General features: G+C 38.6%; 1 protein-coding gene across 4 annotated transcripts in view; it reads left to right on the top strand.

The window, feature by feature from the left end:
• The first annotated feature begins 6,481 nt into the window (after positions 1-6,481).
• Tsc22d2 (TSC22 domain family member 2) overlaps positions 6,482-25,501 on the top strand; it is a 47,094-nt gene continuing 28,074 nt past the window's right edge. The window contains exons 1-2 of one of the 4 annotated variants that reach the window (XR_003480349.2): positions 6,482-8,641; positions 20,903-20,974. Coding sequence is in view for 2 of the 4 variants with exons in the window: in XM_027391651.2 (XP_027247452.1) it covers positions 6,729-8,641; positions 20,903-20,974 (1,985 nt within the window). In the remaining 2 variants the exon portion in view is untranslated. The remainder of the gene's footprint in view (positions 8,642-20,902; positions 20,975-25,501) is intronic. The other 3 variants (XM_027391651.2, XR_003480352.2, XM_027391652.2) reach the window with 3 other exon arrangements.

Raw genomic sequence — 25,501 nt, 5'->3', positions numbered from 1 at the left:
CCAACGCCCGGCTATATCCAGGGATTTAATCACCCAAATTGTACTGATCTTCTATTTAATGTTCACCTTGATTTTGTATTTGCCTCCAATATCTTCCATTTGTAACTTCTTTCTCTTCTGAAGATCCCAGGTTAAAAGCAGGTAAGGGAGTGAATATTAATTTGCCCACAAGAAGCTTATTATATGGCTATTTTAAGTAACAATCAAATTTTTATGTGATCATGGATCATGAGTTTTAATAAACAGGAATATTTTCAAAGTGGAATTTTAAGCACTGTAATGTCAAATGCTAAAAATGCTTTGTTTCCAGTGGCTTAAAAACTAATTATTTTGTAATTAAAACATTACTGGGAATACAAAGTACTCAAGGTCTGACCCACACTTCTCAGCCCTTGGCTTCTAGCTACTAAAAGTCAAGTTAGAATGACCTTCAGAATAGCACTCAAGAATAACATCTGGAGCTGGAGGCTTATCTTGGGGTAGAGTGCTTGCCTAGCATGTGCAAGGCTTAGGCTCCATCTCAGCACTGCATAAAAACACTTTTAAAATATAACAACAACAGCGGGACCATCTTTTATATTAAAATTCAATTTATACAAGATTCTACAGTCAAACATACTTTTTAAAAAAATTGTAAGCTGACAACAGTAACACAGGAGATAGTCCAGAAGCCTAGAAACTAGCAACATCTTCCAATGTTTTATTGTAAGTTACAACCTAAAATTATTATTTTAAGCAATAAATCACACATACACCTAATTCATATACACAAGATACAATAAATGATTCCATTTATAAAAGAATAGCTATTAAATGCCAACAAATAACCTAGCTCATCTATGCCAGGATATAACTTCTTTGAAAAATCATACATATCTAGTAACCACTCTCCTTTTTTTTAATGTGTATGAATGCATGTAAGTCTGTGCATCCTGTGTATACAGGGCTCACGGAGGCCAAAAGGTGGTGTCAGATCCCCTGGAACTGAAGTGACAGAAGGTTGTGAGTCGCTGGGCAGTGGTACATGTCTTTGATCCCAGCACTCAGGAGGCAGAGACAGGCCCATCTCTGTGAGTTAACTGCCAGTCTGGTCTACAGAGGGAATTTGAGGACAACCTCCAAAAGGTACAAAGAAACCCTATCTCTAAAAAAAAAAGAAAAAGAAAAAAAACACTGTGAGTCATTAGGTGGGTGCTGGGAATGAAACCTGTGCCATCTGGAAATGCAGCAAATGCTCTTAACCACTGAGCCACCTCCCCAGCCCCACTACTTTCTATTATTATTATGATTATTATATTGAGTGAAAATGCTACTGCCAATAGCAGCCCCCTGAGGTGGTACTATCATTTTTTCCAATGTATCAAAGCATTATATACATTCTTTTATTATTTTCTGTAGTGCAACTCTTTGGTACTAGGCTATTCCTCCTCAGAATAGGGAAACTAAATGATTAAGAGATTTGTCAGCAATTATAAAGTAATTTTATAGCAAAACTGAACTTATTTCTGGTTTCTCTAATCAGATAATGCAGTTATAATTCATGTTATTCCAGTGGCCACATAAAACATGGAAGAATGAAGTCATATAGTCATTAATAGCTCTTTCTCTTGGTGCTGCTGCACTGGAGCATGTAAGCTAAATGGTAGAACCACAGAAGTAACATTTTGGTTCACTAAGATGACACGTTAAATTCAGTACTGAAATAATGAATGTTATGACGAGGACATTACATTGATTACTTCAAAACACAAGCTGCTACATTTTACCTTAACTTCCAAGCTATTTGGAGCTTTTCAAGAAGCTTTCCACCATTACAACGAATAGAGATCATTATTATTTCAGTGTATCAAATACTAGGCATGTCTAACAGTAACTTTAAGTAAGAATTCGTAGAATAGAGATCATTATTATTTCAGTGTATCAAATACTAGGCATGTCTAACAGTAACTTTAAGTAAGAATTCGTATCCTTCAGTAAGATTGTTTCCCTTTACAAAGTGAGCCAGGGATTTCTATTAGCCTTAGCCCTTTCTTGCTGTAATTTTTTCCTTCTTTTTGGATAATATCACACAATGGTCCCACTCAGAGGATTTGTTAATTTAATAGTGCTCAGAAATGCAGCACCAGGAAAGCCTAGTAATAAACCAATGACTACTTGCTTATACAATTCTTTATTTTTGATGGGTTCCTTTTAAAAAGCTAAAAACACTCCTTCATTTTGCATTTTTCTAATAATTTGGTGATTTAAAACATAGAAAACAAATATAAGCTTCTTCTTAATCCCAGAATAACTTCATGGCTAGAATGTAGGTTATCCAATGTACAATAGGTGTCACTGGTTTAGGTATGCCTACTAAAATAGCTGTTTTCCTTAGCTAGACAGTTGCTTAATTTCTGCTACAGTATTTTTTTTCAGCCTTTAAGAGTCATTATTCACTGGGGGATGGAGATGTCAGGTTTTCTTGAGAACCTGTTGCTCACATTCTACCATCTGATGGTTATGAAATAATTCATCATTGCACTCATCTATAAGACAATGACCCAGGAGAAGTATGCTGTTTGCAAATAATGAAAAGCTCATGCTGAAGCAGTTTTTCCATCAGTGAAAGGGAGCCTTAGTTTTTAGGGTTGTTTTTCCTTACACTGTTCTTTCTAAATGTACTTCCCATACACTGCTGAAAATTGAAGCCTTTGGGGGAAGTACCAGATGTAAGGCAAATGGTCAAGTCGGGGGGCTAACAGAGCAGTAATCAAGGATGCCCACAACCTCCACTGCATGGTTTGTGGGTATGGGCATGGAGCCAGGATAACTGCATTAAAGCCTGTAAGTGTGGCTCTCCTGGGACCTCTCTAATTCCAATGAGCTAGGGCTGCCATGTTATTTATTAACAACTTTCTACACACTAGCAAAGGTACTGGCATGCATATGCTGCATTCTCTCTCTCTCTCTCTCTCTCTCTCTCTCTCTCTCTCTCTCTCTCTCCTCTCTCTCTCTTCCTCTCCACATACTTCTTTTTTTATAGTTTGGAGATAGTTTCTTCTCTCCTCTGTTCAGTGATTTCAAACTTCCTTACAACAACTAGAATTCTTTTCATTTCTTCCTAACAGTTTGAAGTAGTAACTTCTCCCCTTCCCCCTCCCCAGAGATTGCTTGTTTGTTAAAAGACAGGGTTCTTGATGAGGTAGTGAGGAGACTGGCCTGAGACTCCTGAGCTCAAATGATTCACCTGTCTCAGCCTCATGAGTTCTATATTTTTTAAAGGAAAATACACAAAAGTAGGGTCTTTAAATTTTTTGGAAAATGCTATTCTCACAAAACCATTAAATTCACACACACACACACACACACACACACACACACACACCACATTGTGAAACATTTAAATAAAATATTTTAACTTTAAAATCCTAAAATGTAGCCAGGCGAGTTGGCACAAGCCTTTAATCTCAGCACTCCAGAGGCAGATCTCTGTGAGTTTGAGGCCAGCCTGGTCTACAGACTGAGTTCCAAGATAGTCAGGACTACACAAAGAAACCCTGATTCAAAAAACAAAACCAAAAAAAAAAAAGAAAAGAAAAGAATCCTAATTTTGTTAAAACACCTTCTACTCTCTTTGTACCAGAAATGTTCTCATTTCTTCACATTAATTTTATCTTTTTTCTTTTTTCCTCAAGACAGAGTTACTCTGTGTAACAGCCCTAGCTGTCCTGGAACTAGTTCTGTGGACCAGGCTGACCTCGAACTCACAGAGCTCTATCTGCCTCTGCCTCCTAAGTGCTGGGATCAAAAGCATGCACCACCACCACCCGGCCACTCTTTAAATGTGTGGCTGAAGAATATCATAACTAATCATCAGGAAGTTTATATAATAAGATAACGTAATGCCAAAACCATCTTGTTTCTAATTCAAATTTTAAAAAAAAAAGGAAAAAAAAGATAATGTAATGCCATGATCAGGCATAGTCTTTTTATTTTCTCAAAAGTCAATAATATCCACTGATAAACAATTTTAACATCAAAATTAAAATAAGCAATTATAGCTGGGAGGTGGTGGTATATCCCTTTGATCCCAGCACTCAGGAGGCCAAGGCGGATTTCTGGGAGTTCGAGGCCAGCCTAGTCTACAGAGTTAGTTCCAGGACAACAAGGGCTGTTACACAGAGTTAGCCTTGTCTCGAGAAAAAAGAAGAGGGGGGGGGGTATTATAAGTTCACATTGGGTTTAACAAGTCAATTATTTCTGTCTTATTGATAGAAACTGTCTTGAGAAATTACTGAAATTACGGATTTAGAAATGAAGCATTCCATCAGCTATCTTTGCCACAATACCAGCATAATGTAACACTTTGTTTTACTCTTCTCCCCCCTCAAGAAACTGGATGTTATTATGAGGTTCACATACTGACCTCTGTCACTTGGGTTTGAAGGGCAGTTTCTACTGGGTTTAAAAGGTCTATCTCCATAAACTATAGCCAAGTACCTAAAGAATTCTGTGCAAATTTTAATTCGCAATCTATTTTTGGATAAGAGAGGACTTGTGTTCTTTAAAGATTAGAGAACTGAGTAAACTAATTTAAATATGTCACCCTGACATGATCTCTAAGAGCTGCAATAAATCTGGCATCTTGATTTCCAGCAAAACTCAGATTTTAGCTAAATGAGGATTGTTTTCATGTCAGAGTTCAAGAGTGGCCAGTGTTTAAAAATAACATCCTTGCCCTCCCAAAGAAGTAGCATGTGCCCAGCACTTGGGAGGCAGAGGCAGGAAGCTCTGCTTCAAGGCCTCTAGTTCAACTGAACAAGTTCAAGGCCACTTTGGTTTAAGTAGGGAGCTGGGCTACACAGGTCTCTAAATAAATAAATAAATAAATAAATAAATAAATAAATAAATAAATGGATGGCCTCATGATTTTTGGTTGTAAAGTAGCCACAAGATGGTAAATTCAATGACACTTTCAGAGCTGCTTGTCTGACTTGGTATGGGAAGGGGTTATTCATTCATTGTGCATGGTCCAAAGCAAACCAAGTAGCAGCATGACTCTAGTAAAAGCTTAGAACAATCGAAAGAGTTACTCGTATTTAACACAGTAGGCTCTACGTCTTTGGAACCCATAAGCTGATTTCATGTTCAATGTCTCTAAAGTTTAAAAGAAGTCTTCCAACATTGAGCCACAGCAAATTCAGGAAAATTTGGAGTATGTTATTAATTCCTAACCTCTTGTAAAAAGGACTTTACTCGGGGCGAGTAGCCACCCCTGATGCCGTTGTTGAAGACAGAATTTCCGTCTGAAAGATCATCTTTCTAATTCAATCTGGCTTGCTGTACTGTGTTAGTCACCCTCGTGTCTCTCAAATTTCACTTTTCTGGCTATGGTGACCAACATATGTTTTCAAGGCTTTTAACGTGATTCGTTTTCTCCAGTCATACACCTCTTCTGACGCTGGATCGCCCTAGTTTCCTCCCCTATCGCCCTGGTTCCATTAAGACTAGGCTAAACGTTAGACACAGCACATGACCTCCCGTCATCCAGGATCTCCACACCCCAGTACTGGACCGTGCGATTCTCCAGGCTTGCAACTTAAAACCGTCCTTTGGCTTCTCAACTCCTAATGAACCTGCAGCGTGAGATTTCAAATTTGAAATTTTTTAAAATAAAGAACCCGCTCCCCTTTTTCTAACCCTTAGCCCCGCCCACGAACCCCCCTCAAGCCTCCACGCGAAACTGCAGGAAACCGGAGGGGGCGGGGCGTGCGGTGACGTCACGACGCCGGCGCGTCACGGAACGGCGGCGGCTGCGGCGCTGGCGGTGGCTGCGGCAGCGGCGGCATTTTAGTCTGCGGCGGCGGCGGCTGCGGGGCTGCTGCTCCTCCCAGCATCCCTGGCGCGGCCATTTCAGCCCCATCTTGGCCGAGGGGAGGGAGCTGCAGCCGCTGCTTCAGCAGTTTGAATTTCAGTTTCTCCGGGCTTGACGAGCCGGCCGCGCCGAGGAGAAGCGGAAGACGCCGCCACCGGTCCCCTCACGCTGCCGAGCGCCTTCGCCCGCCTGCCGTTCCCTCAGCCGCCGCCGCCCCTCACACGCCTGAGCTGCGAGGAGGCCGGGCCGGCCGCCGCCGCGGGTGGCTCCCTGAGGGAGGCCAGACTGCCGGCCTTCCCCGCCCCCGAGCGGGCTTCCGCTGCCACCGCCGGCATGGCCCCCGGGCTGCGCTCTGGCTAGAGCCGGGGACGGAGGGCTGCCTCCCACCGCGGACCTCCAGCCCCGTCGGGAAGCGCCCGTCCCGGCCTCGCCGCTCCGCCTTCTTCCTCCGCGTCGCCGCGCGGGAGCAGCCGCGGGCCCCGGCCAGAGGATCCCGAGCGGGGCAGAACCGCCCCTCACGCCGCCGCCGCCGCCTCCTGCGCCCTGCGCTCCACCCCCAGCCGGGCCTGCTGACCGCGCCGAGCGCCGGGCTGGACTGACCGCGGCGGCTGAGCCTGGCGAGCAGCCGGCCCGCCCCTGAACCACGCTCCAGCAGTCACTGACGGCTTGAATTGAGGCGCCGCGGCCGCTGGAGGTGAGGAGGAAGGAGGAGGATGTCGCGCCGAGAGGCCGGCGCCCAGAGCAGTCCGTGACTTGCGGCGCGGGCCGTAGACCCAGGCGCGAACTCGGACTTTGTCTTTGGGGGCCCGTGCTCGGCCCTTTTCGGTTTCCGGTGGGATTTCAGAGGAGCCTCTGCCCTCCAGCCTTCTCCACCATGTCCAAGATGCCGGCCAAGAAGAAGAGCTGCTTCCAGATCACCAGTGTCACCACGGCTCAGGTGGCCACTAGCATCACCGAGGACACAGAGAGCTTGGACGACCCGGACGAGTCGCGCACGGAGGACGTGTCCTCCGAGATCTTCGACGTTTCTCGGGCCACGGATTACGGCCCTGAGGAGGTGTGCGAGCGCAGCTCCTCCGAAGAGACGCTCAACAATGTCGGGGATGCGGAAACTCCCGGGACCGTGTCGCCGAACCTCATCCTAGATGGGCAGCTGGCAGCCGCCTCAGCTGCGCCCGCCAACGGAGGCGGCGGCGTGTCGGCCCGGAGCGTGGCGGGGGCACTCGCCCAGACCTTGGCGGCGGCCACCACTCCGGGGTCCACTCCGGGCCCGGGTAGTGCAACTCCATCTCAGCCCCCCGCCACTTGTAGTTCCCGTTTCCGCGTGATCAAGCTAGACCACGGGAGCGGAGAGCCGTATCGGCGCGGCCGATGGACGTGTATGGAATACTACGAGAGGGATTCGGATAGTAGCGTCCTCACTAGGTCCGGGGATTGCATTAGACACAGCAATACTTTGGAGCAGACTGCGGAGCGGGACAGTGGCCTGGGCGCCACCGGAGGGTCGGTGGTGGTGGTGGTGGCCTCCATGCAGGGGGCGCACGGGCTGGACTCGGGAACTGACAGCTCCTTGACTGCTGTGTCACAGCTACCCCCGTCGGAGAAAATGAGCCAGCCCACTCTCGCCCAGCCGCAGAGTTTCAGCGTTGGGCAGCCGCAGCCTCCACCGCCCGTAGGTGGGGCTGTGGCTCCAAGTTCGGCGTCGCTACCGCCGTTCCCGGGAGCGGCGACCGGGCCGCAGCCAATGACGGCAACCGCTCAGCCAACCCAGCTCCAGGGAGCCGTGGCCGGCGGCGCCCTCCCGGGGCCTGTTGGCCAGGGTCTGCCACCGACGAATGTAAACCTGTCGCAGCCTGTGGCCCTGGCAACTCAGCCGGGCCCGGCGGTCGGCTCTTCGTTGCCGCAGCATCCCCAGCAGTTCGCGTATCCCCAGCCTCAGATACCACCGGGGCATTTGTTGCCCGTTCAGCCCTCCGGCCAGAGTGAGTACCTGCAGCCGCACGTGGCCCTGCAGCCGCCAAGCCCTGCGCAGCCCTTGACCACAAGCGCTGGCGTGACCTCTGCTTCTGTGGCCAGCTTTCCTTTGGGCTCTGGCCAGAGCGTCTCCTCATTGGGTACGCAGATGATGGGCGCCTCTTCCCAGCCCATTGAAGCTGTGGCTCCGGGTCCTGTTCCTGGCGTCCAGGCCGCTCCTTGTCAGCCGGCGGGAGTGGCCCCAGCTGCTATAGGAGGCGTGGTGCAGCCAGGCTCGACGCAGCCCCAGTCTGTGCAGCCTCCACCGCAGATGGGTGGCAGTGGTCAGCTGTCAGCCGTGCCTGGTGGTCCTCACACCGTGGTGCCCGGAGTTCCAAACGTGCCTGCAGCGGTACCCGCTCCAAGCGTGCCTAGTGTGCCCACCACTTCTGTTACTATGCCAAATGTACCCGCGCCTCTGGGCCAGTCTCAGCAGCTGAGCAGCCATACACCAGTCAGCCGGAGCAGCAGCGTCATCCAACAAGTTGGGCCGCCCTTAGCGCAAGGCACGCACAGTGCACCAACAAGTCTACCACAGTCTGACCTAAGCCAGTTTCAGACTCCGACCCAGCCTTTAGTCGGGCAAGTTGACGATACTAGAAGAAAATCAGAACCCCTACCTCAACCACCACTTTCTCTCATTGCTGAAAATAAGCCTGTTGTGAAGCCTCCAGTTGCAGATGCCCTGGCAAACCCCCTTCAGTTAACACCTATGAACAGTCTGGCCACCTCTGTATTCAGCATAGCTATTCCTGTTGATGGTGATGAAGACAGGTATGGAAATTTTTTTTTTAAATACTTGCTAGGATTGCTTGGCCCAAATAGCTTAGGATACAGTTTGGGGAGATTTTTTTTTTCACTTGAAGCCTTTATTTTTATTTTCAAAACTCAGTAAAATCAATACAAAGTTTTGAAGTAGAGGTGTAAGGAGACTTGGTCAAGGTTTTTGTTTTGTTTGTTGTTTTTAAGCATTTAAATGGATAGTGCCTTGACGCGGTTGATGTATTTCAGCTTAACAGTTTAAAGCTGGTATGCTCTCCCCATCAGTAATGTCCCTTTCTAAGGTATTGATTACTTTTGAGTGCTTATGGCAGAGTTTTGCCAGAGTTTGTTTTGAAACTGAGACTGAAAATCAGAAGGCCTTTTAGTTGGGGCGTGGAAGTAGGGAATTGAAGCAGTCTCCATCAGGGAATTTGGGGAAACTGGAGAGAGAATGGTAAAATGTGAAATCTTGCTTTGACTATCCTAAGTCAGACTTCTAACAAAAGGGAATCTTGAGGGTTCCCAGTAATTTCTCAAGCAAAAAAAAGGAGGTGTGAAGTGCTTAAAGTAGTAAAAACTTTAGTTTCTGAAATGTATAAATGTCAGCAATCAACACCCTCTACCCAGAGTGTAAGGATTGCTTTTTTAATAGTTAAGATAAGAGTCAGTGTATTGCTACACTGTTCTATAGCAGTTTATGTTTGGTTATGACCTAATTAGGAATTTTAGTCTTTTTTAGGAGCTGTCATGTAGACCTTTGACATTATGTAATTCCAAACTTGTTAAAACCTTAATTGCAGCGTTTTAACACCACATTAAAAATTACAGAAAAAGAGTGGATATCTTCTTATTGAAGGTTTTTGGGAGAGGCTAATTTTAGCTGCTAGAAGGATCAAAATGTGGTATGAGTTTCATTGATATGTAGAAGACTAGCATGAAATATAAGTGCTGTGATTCCTCACAGTCTTAGCTTTTTCTAATTATTCCTGTTTTATTTTTATATATTCTTCTGCTAGTTTAAAAATGTTTACTGGAATTCATTCATCTCTGTTTTTGTAATTCAAAGTTTGATTTCTGTAGCCAAGTTGGAAGTCTTTGTTTCACTTGAGAACTCAAGTGTCCATAAGTCAGCTAGCTAGTCATTGAAAATTTTAATATGGGTGGGATTACCAAGTTTAAAACAAAAACAAAAAACCTGATTTCTGAAGCAACTAAAAAAACCAAAGATCCTCTTTTTCTGGTTGCTCCTGTTTTCACTGGTAAGGCCACATTTGAGAAGCAGATGGAGTTTCCCTTTCAAGTTTGGTGGACAGTACCTTATCTTTTCTAGCTACCAGGAACCTGTAATTTCTAAGTTGGTGAATTAACTTTTACTTACCCTCTCTGATCTACGAACTGCCCTATATCTCTTTGATAAATGACTTTTTTTCCCAGCCTCCTATTTCACACATAAAACCTACGAATGAAGAATACATCTTTTCTCTTCACGCACTTTGCAGTTAACATATTCCTCAGAAATTAACAGGATAATAATATATTATTGGAAACTCTGAAACATATTCCTTATGAATACGTGCTACAGATGCATGCATTTTACCTTTCTGTAGTAAAAGTAATCTCAGAAATTATATTTCCAAATATAATGAATGTTTTAACTACAGATGGTGCTATATTGTTCTTAGCTGCATCAGTTGATCCTTTTCAAGGGTTTGATTGTGTAAAGTCCCATTTTAAATGTGCCACTCTTTTTCTTTACCCCAATCTTAAATTCTGCATTGTATATTATCAGTTTTACCATTGATTTTAATATACTGGTTTCCAAGATGTAATCTTACACATTTGATGGTTTGTCACTGGACCAACACACCTGGTGAAGGATTGAATCCATTAATTAGAAATAGGGTTTTGTTTGTTTGTTTAAGGAATGTCTTTGTAAAAGAGGACAATCTAAAGTTTTGCACTTGAGACTAATGGTTTTCCAGGAACACGTTTAAATTAACCAGGTGAATATCTTTTTAGGAATAGTACTAACTAGAATACTACTTTTAAATGTAATTTGAAGTTACTTTCTCAAAATCTGCAGCATTACTTGTAATCCTTCAAATCTGATATAAATTGAAGGGGTCTTGAGGAATTATGTCTTAAACTTTGTGAATAGGTTAATACATTTAGATCCTAAAGAAATACTTGTAAATATTCATTTTTTGTTTAAATTCCAAATTTAATAAACAGGTTTTTGTTCTTTTGTTTTTAAACAAAGAAGGGAAATGGGAGGTAACAAAAGGTGGGTTTTAGGTTCATGTATTTGAAGCCCTGTCATGGTTTTGGTTCCATATAAGGGCCTATATTGAATCAATTTTGAGATCATTTATATTAAACAACTACTATGACACCTTTAAAAGGACTGATGCAAAGGGTTTTCAGTTATCTGCCTGCTGACCCTACATTATTAGTGTCATGTTGTGAGATTTTTTTCCCAGTCATTTTGATTAGAAAAAAATTATGATTATACATTAAGACTTCTCAGATTGGATTTGTATAAGTTGGTGGTTATAATGATGGTTGATAAAGAATTGTATAACCACTTTTTAAGTGAATATTACAAAATTTGCTTAAACTGCCTGTACATTTAACAGACTGCTTTACTGTAAATGAGAGGAGATGTAAACTGTTACTGGCCCTACATGGAGCACAATGCAGATTGTTTTCCTTAAATAACTGGCCAGTGTGAACTCTGAAGTTAGCATTCCAGGAACTCCTGAATGGCTATAATTGTGAACTGTCAACTGTCTAACTGACAGTTGAAAACCTGATTATTTTAAGGATCTCTTAGTGGCATATATCTCTATGTCTCGTTTAATTTGAATAATTTGCTAATGACTAGTAATGCTAACTGGCATGTTTTGCTATGTGCTATAAATACAAGTTTGTTCATATATATATATATATATATTTAATGGACTTCTCTTTTTCAACTTGAAGCTTAAGTGAGAGGATTTATTTAAGTATATACCAGGAACAACACTGTCCTCTTGTATTGATATAAAACCTACAGAGCTTTCATATTTTTAAACTTATGTACAGAGAGAGCAAGGAGACCTTTCTGTAACATAACTCTTAAAAAGGGGTCTCCCATGATGCAATAGATTTAAGAGAGAGAGAGAGTCCAAAGAAACATATCATGGAGATAATTTTGACCTTCCAACTTTATAATTAATGAGTAAATCACAAGCAAGATACTGTCTTATTCCTAAAACTATGGGAATTCATTCCTACCAAGGAGTAGGTAGTCAAAGTATAAAATCAAGCCATGCAATGGTGGCACATGCCTTTAATCCCAGCACTGGGAGTCAGAGGCAGGTGGATCTCTGAATTCGAGGATAGCCAGGGCTACACAGAGAAACCTTGTCTCAAAAAAATGTATAAAATCACATGTATACATATTAGTATAAAAACTGATGATGGTACATTCATTAAATATGTCTAACTACTAAAATATACATTAGTTGTAAGCATGGATCTAAATAAAAGAAATTCTGAATTTACAGAAAAGCTGATGATTTTCCAAAGAAGATGAAATCCTACAGCTATATCAATAGAAGTTTGGCCTTTTATATTCACAGGAACACATTTTTCTTAATTAAGAACTAATTAATTTGGGCCAAATGTTTATTATTTTAAAGGAAATAAACGTATATAGGAATGAAACATTACAAGTACCTATTTTAGTACAGTTTTTTCATGTAAGTGAAAGAAGCGTATGGGATCATAAATCTGTGAAATCATCTTTGTGAGAAGCCATTTACATAGTATTAGAAATAGGGTTAATATGTACCCCGAGTATAAATGCAGTATCAACGTATTTGTTCTTTGAGGCTCTGACAGTATTTATTTGGAAATGGTATGACACTGGGATTATGCATCTGGTGCTTGAGACTTTGGAGCAGAGCTTATTTATTTATTTATTTATTTATTTTATTGCACAGGAAGAGAGGTTAGATGCAGTGTCCTTCAGTGACAAGTAGCAATCCATTAAGCAAATGCTCCCACCTCGAATCATTTTTTTGTTTTGTTTTCCAGACAGGGTTTCTCTGTAGCTTTGGAGCCTATCCTGGAACTCACTCTGTAGACCAGGCTGGCCTCGAACTCACAGAGATCCACCTGCCTCTGCCTCCTGAATGCTGGGATTAAAGGCATCAATCATCTTCTTAATAGAGGGAATGGATGTTAGAGTAGGAAAGAGATTTTGATTTTTCATTTTCCATGATGGCCTGAGTTGAGGGGTAGGGAAAAATTGTATTGAGTGATGACCTAACAAATATGAAAGAAAATAAAGTTGAATAACATCTGTTTCATCTTAAAAGAAATGAACTTATCAATAATGAGGGCTAGTAGTCTGGTTTTTGTAACTTTTTCTTTTGGATAACTTTTTTAGACCATTTTGTATTTACTTTTCTGAAGAGATATTGCTTATTATATTAGTCTTTAATAAATATAAAGAGAGAGGGGCTTTATAAAAAAAAAGCCAGTCTGTCTAGTTAAATGTAGCCTAAATGTTGCACCCGTCCTAGATGCTTATGGGGGGAAACAAGACCAAATTTTTTTAAAAAATAAATCTTAATTATTAGTATTGTTTATAGGGTATTGTGCAACAAAACTTATATATTGGAATAAACCTTTAAGCTTGTGGGATTTTTTCTTTATATTCAACTAGTGGTTTAAGCTATTGTTTTAGATAGCAAAATGCTGATGGTACATCTACAAAGAATGTTCATATATAAATCATTGATCTTTCTCATAGCAAATCAAGACCATACTAATTATTCAATATTTTTTATGTTCTTAGCCTGGCATTGTTTAAAGCAAAAGTTAGATGCTTTTTGGGGAGGCAGAGGCAGACTGGTCTCTGAGTTCTAAGCCAGCCTGATTTGCATAATGAGTTCCAGCTACCCAGGGCTACATAATGAGACACTGTCTCAACAAACAAAATTATTGGCCTCCCATAAAGACTTAACAGCTTGTCTTATCATTCCATGGCACTAAAAAATACACTTCAGTGTATATACTTCAAACTTGAATGGTAATATTGGAGATACAGATAAAAATATTTATCTCTGTAAATATTTATATAATGAGTCATATAAAATTTCATATATGTTGCTCTGAAATTTTCAAATTAAAGAAATTTAGATTAACTTATTTGTATGAATGTCTTGACTGCAAGTATGTATGTTCACCATGTGTGTGCTTGCTGGTGCCATTGAGACCAGAAGAAGGCACTGAATCTCCTGGACCTGGAGTAACAGATGGTGTGAGCTGTCTGTTGGTTCTGGGAGTCAAACTCACTCCTTTGTTAATGCAACACTAAACCACTGGGTCATCTCTCTGGCCTCCTCCCCTTTCAAATTTAAAACTCCAAATCAGACTTAAATAGCTATATTTCTTGTACTTACTTTAAGAAAACAGTATCTAAGCCGGGCACACGCCTTTAGTCCCAGCACTCAGGAGGCAGGGGCCAGCCTGGTTTACAAGAGCTAGTTCCAGGACAGCCTCCAAAGCCACAGAGAAACCCTGTCTCGAAAAACAAAAAAAAGAAAAGAAAACAATATCTATATATATAGTTTGTGTGAATATGCACTCATTTGTGGATGAAGTGAAAATTCTGCAGGTAATTAAGTTACTGATTTTACTGCTATCTACCTAGGACATTAACTATTTGTCAGACTAGGCAGGGTAAACAAGTGAAACCTAAATATTAGTTTAAATTAACTTCAGTCTCTTTTTCCATAAGTAGTCACTAAAATTTGTCTGGAGTTTCACACTGTAAGAGATAAACTTTTTCTGGCAAATGTCAGTTATTATAAAGAACGTTGAAATATTATTTTAAATCTATTTTGAATCTTTTAGACTTACTTTTTATTAACACCCTATATAACAGGTAAATTGCATAATATATTAATAAAGGATTTCAAAAGCAAAGTTTAAAACCCATTAGTTTCTAAAATAAAACTAGTTGTTTTTTTTTTACCACTTGGGAGGTTATGTGTGTTAAACCAAACAAATTCTTTGTTTACTTTTAACTCTGCCATGGAAACAAACAAAAATGAAAAGGGGTGTTCTTTTGGTTAAATAGAATCAACAGTATGTCTGTGAATTAACATATGATTGACCACTACAGTTAGGTCAGACATACTTGAATTAAAACCTACTGTTGTTATCTATTTAGAATAATGGACTTTAAACCAGTCACTCAACGCTGTAAATTTTCTGTTTCTTGATAGTTCTCAATCTTTCTAATGCTGCAACCCTTTAATACAGTTCCTCATGTGATGACCCCAACCATAAAATTATTTTCATTGCTACTTCATGACTGTAATTTTGCTGCTATTGTGAATCATCTGATATATCTGTAATACATCTTATATGCAGCCCTAAAGGGATCATGACCCACAGGTTGAGAACTGCTGGTGTAAATAAAGTATTAAATTTTATGTGAGTGATCTATAACTAACATAGTATGGTGGCACTTATACACTACAGAAATTGCAGTAAATATTTCCAGCTCCAAACTCTTCTACAGATTATTCCTTGAAATGGCACAAATTTTACCAAGAGTCTTCAGTTTTGGTGTGCAAGCATTAAGACTAATATGGGTGGGTGTTTTGCCTGCATTTGTGTGCCTGCTTGTGCCCATGGAAAAGGAGAATACTGCTTTAGTGCTGATGTATGTAAGAATTATAGCAAATTGTGTTCCAAACTTGTTTTAACTATTCTAATGATTTAATTGATCAAATCACTTAGTTCCCCTCAACCCCCACTCCCCCATTGGTAAAGTTAGAATTTGGGACTTGGTCATATTTTAAGGTTCTATCTAGTCCTATTGAACCCACACTTTTAGATGACGTTGAGAAGAACCTTTCTTTTGTCACAATCACTCAGCCCTTTTTTGGCCATTACCATTGTGTGATTGGTTGACTGGAAAGGAGAAAATGAAGCTTACTTCTTTACTTAAAAACTCAAAATACTCAAGAAGTAAATTGAATGCAAAGTAAACAGCTAAAGGAACAACACACCAGTCATTGTTGTAGTGCTGTCCAAGTAGTAAACTTTAGAGTACAAAAATAAAATTCTCTTCCAAGGTGGTAGTCTATATGATTAGATTATATTTGGCATATGTATTAAGTTTTGATGGAGTAAATAGTAAGTGCTAATAGGGAACAGTTTAAGAAATTTGATTTCTTATTATAGTCTGACTTCTGTTCAGTCACTGCCTTTGCATATGCTTATATGTGTAGTTTATAACTTAAAATATCCAAACCAGAATAAATTGAAAACTTCTTACCTCTCTTCTCCAGCCACCCAGTTCCTATCTTCAGAATCAACCTATTATTTGTACATTCTTCTGAGGCTGACTTTTGAACTGAGTTTTAATTAAAAGGGCCATTCACATTAGATCACTGATAAGAGCAATGACTTGCTAAGCTAAAAGAAGTGACAGTTTGTGAATGAAATTGAAGAATGAGACTGTTGTACTTGGGAAATTATTTCATTAACTTTACAGGAAACAGTGAAGAGCTTAATACAACAATAAATTTAGATTCTTACATTAACATTATAGTTGCTACTTAAAAGCATTTCTTAAAGTTTATATTTCTAAAGTAGTGTTCCTCCTTTCATTTCAGTAATTATTCAAATGTGATAAAATTGTGTTTTGAATGGGGGGTGGACTGAGGCCCAAAAGTCAGAATTGTTTTGGGTTGTTTTTTTTTTGTTTTTTTTTTTTTCTTTTTTCTGGTAGAATGTACTAAGTGGAGTGGTACACCTACTCAAAATTTAAGTATTCCCTTTGCTTCAACATTACCGTGATGGCAATGAGATACTTGATGCATGTTAAGATTCTCTACTAGGTCGGGTGTTGGTGGCACACGCCTTTAATCCCAGCACTAGGGAGGCAGAGGCAGTCGGATCTCTGAGTTCGAGGCCAGCCTGGTCTACAGAGTGAATGCCAGAATAAGGCTCCAAAGCTACACAGAGAAACCCTGTCTCGGAAAACTGGGGAAAAAAACAAAAAGATTCTCTATTAAAAGTTGGATTTTGTGCAACATGAAATTAAGGTTAATTGTGTCAAACCCTATATAAACATAATCTCATTTGACCTTTTCAGCAACATGTAACCAAGTATTTTATTTTCTTATGGATTAAGGAAACATGACAGAACATAAACCCTTAGGTCTACCACTCCAAAGCCAGTACTCATTTGCTTTGTTACTTAGCAAACAATGAATGATGTGGGAAGAAAGGAAAATTACTGTAACCACTTGATAGGTTATGTTGTGACCATTTAACTGAAGGATACTTACAAATACTCAAAATCCACACATAAATTTGGAATGACCCTTGTTGATATTTTATTTGTCTGATTCTTATTTAAATCTTAAAAGTTGAATTTTGACCTATAGGAAAGAGGCTTTTGTTGAAACTCACATACCTTTCCCTTTAAATTCACCAATTTTGAGATGTAGTATATGCATGTGTGTTTCTTCTCTCTACTATAGTTACACTACAAATAGAATGCCTTGCTAAAGCAAGTGGATATGTGCTATATGTGTTTGTCACTTTCTGGTATGCTGTCTTCATGTACTGGGAAATTGTGACAAACTGGTATATGAAGACAGGGAATAGAGAAAGAAACGGCCATTTGTAAATATCAGTGGGCACAATTAACTTAGAATTACATAAAAAAATTGAGGGTACTAAGGTCCCAAGGAAAGCTCTGTAATAAGATCATTTCAATGCCAAATGAAACTTGATAGCACAAAATTGTAACTGACATATTAACTTTTGTGCATTTTGACCATATATTCTTTTCTGCAAGAAATTACATTTGAAACCCATTTCCTAACAACTCATTTGAAGTGAATATAAACTACTACTCTAAGTAAAGCAATTCTTAGAAGAACAAGATGTAATTTATATTGAACTTATTGCAATCTAAATAAAAATGCTGTTTTCTTGTTTGTAGACATTTTTCAAAACCACTGAATAAATTGTATCCTTTCCTTTTCATACCCTGAGGTTTACTATTAATGGTAAATAATTTTTATTTTGTATTTGATTTATAAGAAATATTGTATCATTACATTGAAAAATGATGGCATTTCATAACATAGGACTTTATTTGAAGACAATTTGCTTAGCAGATAAATTTGCTTCAAATTAAATATAGATATTTCCAAAGCCAAAATACCTGAAGTTCTTTTTTAAAATGTCATCCCTCTGAAAATATTAAATTAAAAAAATTGTAATTTATAAAAATTTATAAAAAAAACTTGTAATTCCAAACTGGGTACTAACTTCAAAGTTTACTCCATTAGTCTCCTCCTTCTGGTTTCTCTGAGTCATTCCATTTACGTTGAAGTTTCTAAACAATATAAGGAATAGCAATCCAATTCTCATATGGTCCTGGGAAGACCTGATTTAGTTGGTGGTGGGAGGAGCCAAATTATGTTTTCAGTTTATTTGCCTTTTATCTTACTTGGCTGACTTGATTTTGAAGTACAGTGAAAAAAAAGGTAGCCTAACAAAAGTTAGAAGATGTTAGAATCCTCTTAAACTTGTTGTTGGCATATCTAATCTGTACTTTTGATTGCCTTAGACCTAGTTAAGTAAAAAGGGTTCAAAGAATAGAAAGGAAATAGAGTAAGGAAAGTGGTAAAAACTATACATGGTTAAAAATCCCAATTAATCCAACAGCTACTTTGGTGATTCCCTGTTATCCAGTGTCTATGCCTTTCCTAGTTTATCAAAAGTGGTATCTACTAAAAAAAATAAATAAAATAAAAGATAAATAAAAAGTGGTATTACTGCTTAAAATCTAAAGTGCTGTATAAAAAATAGTTGTGCATACAGCTCAGCTTGACTCAATTCAGGTTTTGAAGTCATGATTCTGTTGTTCTTAATCTGATGGTTGTTGATATTTGATTACTATTGCAGTCAGCTTTGTAAATAGTTCTAAGGTTTTTTTTAATTTTTTTTTATATTTATTTTTTATGTATACAGTGTTCTGGCATATATGCCTACACACCAGAAGAGGGCACCAAACCTCATTATAGATGGTTGTGAGACACCATGTGGTTGCTGGGAATTGAACTCAGGGTCTCTGGAAGAGTTGCCAGTGCTCTTAACCTCTGAGCCATTTCTCCAGCCCCAGTTTTTGTTTGTCTGTTTGTTTTTTTCACTCATATGTATATGTGTTCGTTTATGTGAATGTATACTGTGTGTCTGCCAGTGCTGGTGGAGGCCACAAGAGGGATCTCCTGGAGCTGAAGTTACAGTGAGTTGTTTATCTGCCATCTGTGCTAGGAACTGAATCTGAGTGTTCTGATTCTGAAGAGCAAGAAGTATTCTTTCTTTCTTTCTTTCTTTCTTTTTTTTTTTTTCTTTTTTTGAAACAGGGTTTCTCTGTTAACTCCCTCTGTAGACCAGGCTGTCCTTGAACTCAGAGATCCTCCTATCTCTGGCTCCCAAGTGCTGGGATTAAAGGCACACACCACCCCCACCACTCCACTTCCCGCAAGAAGTGTTCTTAACTGCTGAGCTATTCATCTCTCCAGCCCCAGAAACAGTTTTCTTTCTGTGCTTTAATTCAGCATTCTTTCCTAAGGCATCTACTAAGGTTTCAGAAAAGCATCTGAAAATTATTGCTTAACACCATAATAGCAATTAGCATTGACTATACCCAAAAGATTTAGATATAGTCACAGGTTTTCAACTATTGGACAAGGCTAAATAAAACTATTGTATTTAATCATAACGTTTAACTATTTAGTAACTTATTTAAAGGAAGAGAGAGCTAGAGCAGTCAGGTTTTAACCCCCACCCCCACCCCTTTTTTTGTTTTTTTTGAGACAGGATTTCTCTGTGGCTTTGGAGGCTGTCCTGGAACTAGCTCCTGTAGACCAGGCTACAGAGATCCTCCTGTCTCTGCTTCCCAAGTGCTGGGACTAAAGACTTGTGCCACCACCACCCGGCTAACTCTGGTATGTTTAGTATAGTGGTTTAAAAGCATCAATTAGGCCATCTACTCTGACATTGGGAAGTTACCCCTTATCCCTTTTAGGTAGGGCTGTTACGGAGATCGAGTCAATAAATATAAAGCAGTTTGAATAACCTCGGGTATATAGTATGTTCTTTGCTGCTGTTCTTATGCCATAGTTGAATCAAAGAATAGGTTGTTTTGTTTTTCCTTGTGGCCTCAGAGAAGAACGATTGAGTGAGTGAGTGGATGATTGATTTGACATCAGATTCTATGGAGTTGGATTCCTAGACAGTTATGAGTGGGTACTAGGTACTAAACTTGGGTCCTCAGCAAGAATAGGCGTGCTCTCAATCACTGAGCCATCTTCTAAAGCCCTGAGTCAAGGATTTTTAAAATGATGTGACAGGTACATGTTAACTCCCCTAAAGTACAGGTGGATGGTAAGGAAGACATTAGAATTATACTTAATGAGTGAAAACTGTTAGGAACCAGGTTAGTCGAAAGCTTAGTTCCATAAGAAATCGTTCCTGACATACAGGGTCAATTGTTGGCCTGACATACTGAAGTTGGTCTACATGAGCTTGTCAGTTACAGTTCTGTGGTGTTTGCCCTAGAGAATGTGTCCCTGGGGATAGTAGGAATGAATAATACAGTTAATAGGTTTTTTCCCCCTTTAAAGAGGCATTATACTCATGAAAGAAATTAGAATGCTTCCATACAATTGCATTGTTCCCCACCCCACATACCCCCACACACACACAATAGACCAGGGAAACTACACACAAATGAACTTAAAAAAGAAATGTATAGTGTCCAACCAATCTTCATTACTCATCATTAACCCCTCTCACTTTTAACAATTCCTAGAAAGCTATAGCTTAGTGTACAGCCAGAACCATAGATGATGATTAAGGCACCTTATACAACGTGGTGTTGATAGTCTCTGAACTGGTTACATTTATGCATATGTGCACATAATTGAATGCTAGTATATAACTTTATTGGTTATTTATTCTTTCTTTTAGAACTTTAATCCGAAATACTATAGGTTTTGAATTTTGTGTGTTTTATAATTTCTTGCAAAGTATTGTTTTAAACAATCTCAACATTTTCTTTTTCCTTTTTCAAATTTAAGTGGTTACACTGTATGAGACTCTAAAGTCTTCCATTTTCGTAAGAAATGAATATACTGTACATTCTCAACTTCATTTCCATTTGATTCTTGGATCTCACAGGAATCCTTCAACTGCTTTCTACCAAGCGTTCCATTTGAACACGTTTCAGGAATCAAAGAGCCTCTGGGATAGGTATGATTACTTGATATGGAATGCATACATAGAAAAGTGTATGCATGAATTGCTTTGCATAAAACTGATTTTGTTAAAGGGGGAATCACATGGTATCTAGCATGGGACAAAGCAGCAAAATAAACCAAAAAGAATATTTTCTATAGACTATAAATGTGCTTTTTATTTTACTGCATTCTGTGCATGTTTTAGCTATATTTTTAAAGATTTACATATTGCTTTGAAATAGTCACTTGCTTAATATATATATATATATATTTTAATACAAAACATTTTTTCTATTAATCAGTCTTAATTTTTGTGTTGTTTTATAGGATTTATAACAAACAAATGCCATTTAAAAAAAAACTGGATGAGAGACAAGACCTGAGTAACAAAATTGTCATTAATTTCGACAAGAAATTGTCACCACATTTACTTGCTAGAGTTTCATATATCTGTATAATTGTAAGGCCCCCAAACAGGTTGCTTTTTCACAGATACTGTTTAGGTCTTATTTTTCACTAAAAACAAAACAAAACAAAAACTCCTTGATTTCACTTTTGGCAAAAGATACTTTGGTTTATCTTTCTGCTTAACACACATTTTTAAATAGTATATGCTTTGTTCAGTTATTTGGCTGAATATTTATTAGCAATCCATCATTCTGTGTTTAATAAGAGTTGAGCACAGTGTTTTTTAAATTTCCACAAAGCTTGTTAGATTCTTTTAACTCTGCCTGGCAACGCATTTGTGTCATGTGGCATATTTTTGGATAACACTCATAGACTCAACTCTACCTCTTTCATTAGAAAAGAGAGTTGCTAAGTGCATGTACATGTCATATTAAGACATGGTCTGCATTGCCTTAGTAGTAAGTAGTAAAACTTTTAATTTTTAGACTTGATTTGTTTGTGTGTATAACTCTGAAGATATTTTCTAATGCTTTATATATTTTAGATGGTTTGTTCCTAACTTAACCAAAAATCATTTTAAACAGTTTTTGAACAGGAAATTCTAAAATTTGTAATACTGTGCTTATAATCAAATTTTAATTAGTTTTGCTCTAACAATATAAGGTATTATAAAGAAATACAAAAGTATATTATAGTATGAAACACATGAAGTTTTAATCCTTCAAACAGTATTTGAGGTATGCCTTATAGTTTTCCTGAATATAAAGAAAATATAGTACTCTATTTTAATATGATACGTAGCTTTAAATGCAGTTTAATTATTTGTATTATCTAGCTGTCATAGCTATGATGTCAGTATGAATGATATGGTTTCATTAATAAATTGTATAATTTTGATCTAATGGTTATTTAGTTTCATTGTCAGACAACCATAGGAGTTACTTGCTCATAATTTGTTGTTGGTGGTGAATACTTGTTCTTTTTTAGTAGATACCAGATACTTTTAGCATCTCAGAAATGAGGCAGGTTCTGTATCGAAATAGTTCCTCATGGTTTAAAAATATATTTCTGGGCTGGGAAAAAGACAGTAGACGTGAACTTATAACCCATGTAAAAAAGAAAATCAGATGTGGCAGTCCAGACACAAGACAATCCCAGGATCTCACTGGCCTGCTGGTCTAACAAGTCTAGCCAATCAGCAAGGTCCAGAATCAATGAGAGGCCTTGCCTTGATAACTAAGATGAGGGAAATAATAGAGTAAGACACTTGATGTTGACCTCTGGTCTGCTCTTAAGCGTTCACGAGAGCTCACACACACACATACAAGACAAAGTGAGAAGTTACTGGCTTTATTAGTTCTAACAGAAGGTTTATACAACTTTATTTGGCAAATACCTATAGACTTGTTAACTGACACTGAGAAAGTATTGTGGTTCTATTTATTCATAGTGGATAGGTTAATTATAACTTTTTGGATCTCACCAAATAGCCTTATTTTGGACTATTGTAAATTTGGGGGTTTGTAATGTGTATTTTGTTGTTGTTTTTGTTTGATTGATTTTCTTTTTTTTTCTTACAATTAATTTGCCAAATAAGTATTTTGCAAAGGTAATTCTGTTGTTAAATAAAACCACTCAATTTAGGACAGTGGTTCTCAACCTTCCTAATGCTTCGACCCTTTAACAGTTTTTCATGTTGTGATGACCACCCTCCACATCATAAAGTTATTTTGTCAATACTTCACAACTGTAATTTTGCTACTGATATGAATCGGAATGTAAATATCTGACATGCAACTTTGGGGTTGCAACCTCCAGGTTGTGAACCACTAGTTTAGAGGACCATAAGTCCTGTATGGCCTCTTTATAATGTCGATGTTATCTACATATTTTGAAGCATAAATTTGCCCATCAGTGGGGGTAGCCTTTTTAAGACTTACTTTTATTGGGGAGTGGGGTATACTACTAAGTATGTAGGTACCTATGGAGGCTGGAAAGGGTCATCAAATCTGTAGCTGGAGTAACAGGTGGTTGTGAGCCATCAAGTTACCTGGGTGCTAGGAACCAAACTTGGGTCCTCTGGAATAGTTGGAAGTGCTCTTAACTATTGAGCCATCTCTTCCAGTCCTGGGAATAGCTTTTTTAGCCAGCTTTCATTAGTCATGCCTGAATATATGAAGGTCCATACTTGTATCCAGCTTTAAGGACTGAAACCTTTTTCTCCTGCTAGGATTTTCAATTTATCAAATATCTTTATACTCAAATTATGAATAACTAATATGCTATTCCTCATTAGCTTGCCAGTTGTCCTTTGTTTCTTCCTTTACGTTAGAATTAATAATTTGAGAGGTTTTTTTTTTTTTCAATAGCCACATTGCCTTTGTCTATATTCAGATAATCTTTTCTGAGGTGTCCAGTGTTTTCCTCACTTATGTACTGAAATTGAAGCTACTCTCAAGTCTCTTTAGTACCATCATAGTTTTGTGTTCCTCATTTATCAGTTGCAGAAGCCTCAGGAAAACAGTCAGTGGAAGTAATTACAAATATGAGGAGAGTGATACTGACAGCTCAAAGATATCTAGTCTCTTCCTTCTTAAGCTCTTTTCAGTAAATAATATATCTTATATAATTAACTTTATGAGGTTATATTATTGTGAAGTCAATTTTTTGTGGAATCCTCACATACTAGCATTTTAGTGATGCTAAATTTTGACTACCTTTTAAAAATTGTGTTTATTCTTAGTTTTCTTAGGTCTACAGAATTAGTTTAGAAACCTGTCTCAATAATCACAGGAAATTAAACATCATTAAGAGGCTTTTGTCTATGAAAGCATAATGTAAGAATTACAATAGTTTTACCATCTTTTAAATGTCATGCCAGTGAGATAAGGAAGCACTAGAAAGAAGACTAAAGAGAGGAAACCAGACTGCTTATGAGAGTTTTACCTTTATGAATAAACTCTTGGAGTGTTTTGTCTTCATGAGGAAATCTGTTAAATTTAGTCATAAGTGATAAGCAATTACAAGGGATGCATGATTTCCTTGAGTTAGCTTGTCATGGTGACAGCAAGATATAAATGTAAATTAGTAAGGAAAGTGATTAGATGTCGTTATTTGACACAAATTCATTGATTTCTATATCGGGAAAAGCAAGATTGTAAGATTCAATACCTACTTCTAATTGCTTGGTCTTACTTTGGGAAAAGATAAAGAGAATCATTATCACATAGTTGAAAAGGATGGCCGTTTATAATCTCCAAGCACATTCCACTTCACAAGGAAAGTTGGGATGATGGCCCAAAGCTGTTTCAGCAAGTAGCTTTCTTAGTTAAAAGTGGGTAGAGTTTGGTATTACAGAGCTAGAAAACTTAGGAAAAGAAGTAGTCCAGTTAGAGGAATGGTACTGTGGATCATTGTAGAAATATAGGGCATACATATATATATGTATGTATGTATGTATGTATGTATGTATATATGCATATATGTATATATGTATATATGTGTGTATGTATATGGGTAAGTATAAGAAGAATAGTTGGATTTGATTTATGTATAATGACAATAAAGAAGAAAAACTTGATTGAACAAAGAAAAAGTATGATTGTCAAAGAGTAGGAATTAGTAAGATTTTACAGTGTGTGGACTATAAGGAATTACTCAAACAACTCCAAAGTGTTGAAAATCCAGTTGATTAAGGGATTGTTCATATTATAGGATGTGTTAGTAAAAGAATTATTTTGAACAGATGATGGGGTTTATTGTTTTAGCTGTTTTATGGCCTAGTTGACAGACTGGTAGAAATATCCAGGTATGCAGCTGGGTAAAGAAGTAAGATACTTAGGATTTTTTTTCTCTGTATTTATAGCTCAAACTTTAGAACAGGCCAGGATTCCAAGGAAGAGTAGGATAAGAGAGGTTCAAGACAGAACCTTAAGCAGTATCACCTAACACTGAGATCAGAAGAGGAGATCATATATATGAAAAAGGTGTTTTAGAAATGGGAACATTCTGGAAATAATGCTTCCTAACCAAAAAAGAGAAAATGTTTTCATCTGCTCTTAGACAATTATCTGCTGCCACCGTTTTAACCATAAATCTTAGTCTTATTCTTTGCAGTACTATTTCATTAATT

Source organism: Cricetulus griseus (genome assembly GCF_003668045.3).
Source record: "Cricetulus griseus strain 17A/GY chromosome 1 unlocalized genomic scaffold, alternate assembly CriGri-PICRH-1.0 chr1_0, whole genome shotgun sequence".
NCBI lineage: Eukaryota > Metazoa > Chordata > Mammalia > Rodentia > Cricetidae > Cricetulus > Cricetulus griseus.
Note: the sequence above shows the minus strand (reverse complement) of the source record. Positions and strands in the feature narration are given on the sequence as shown.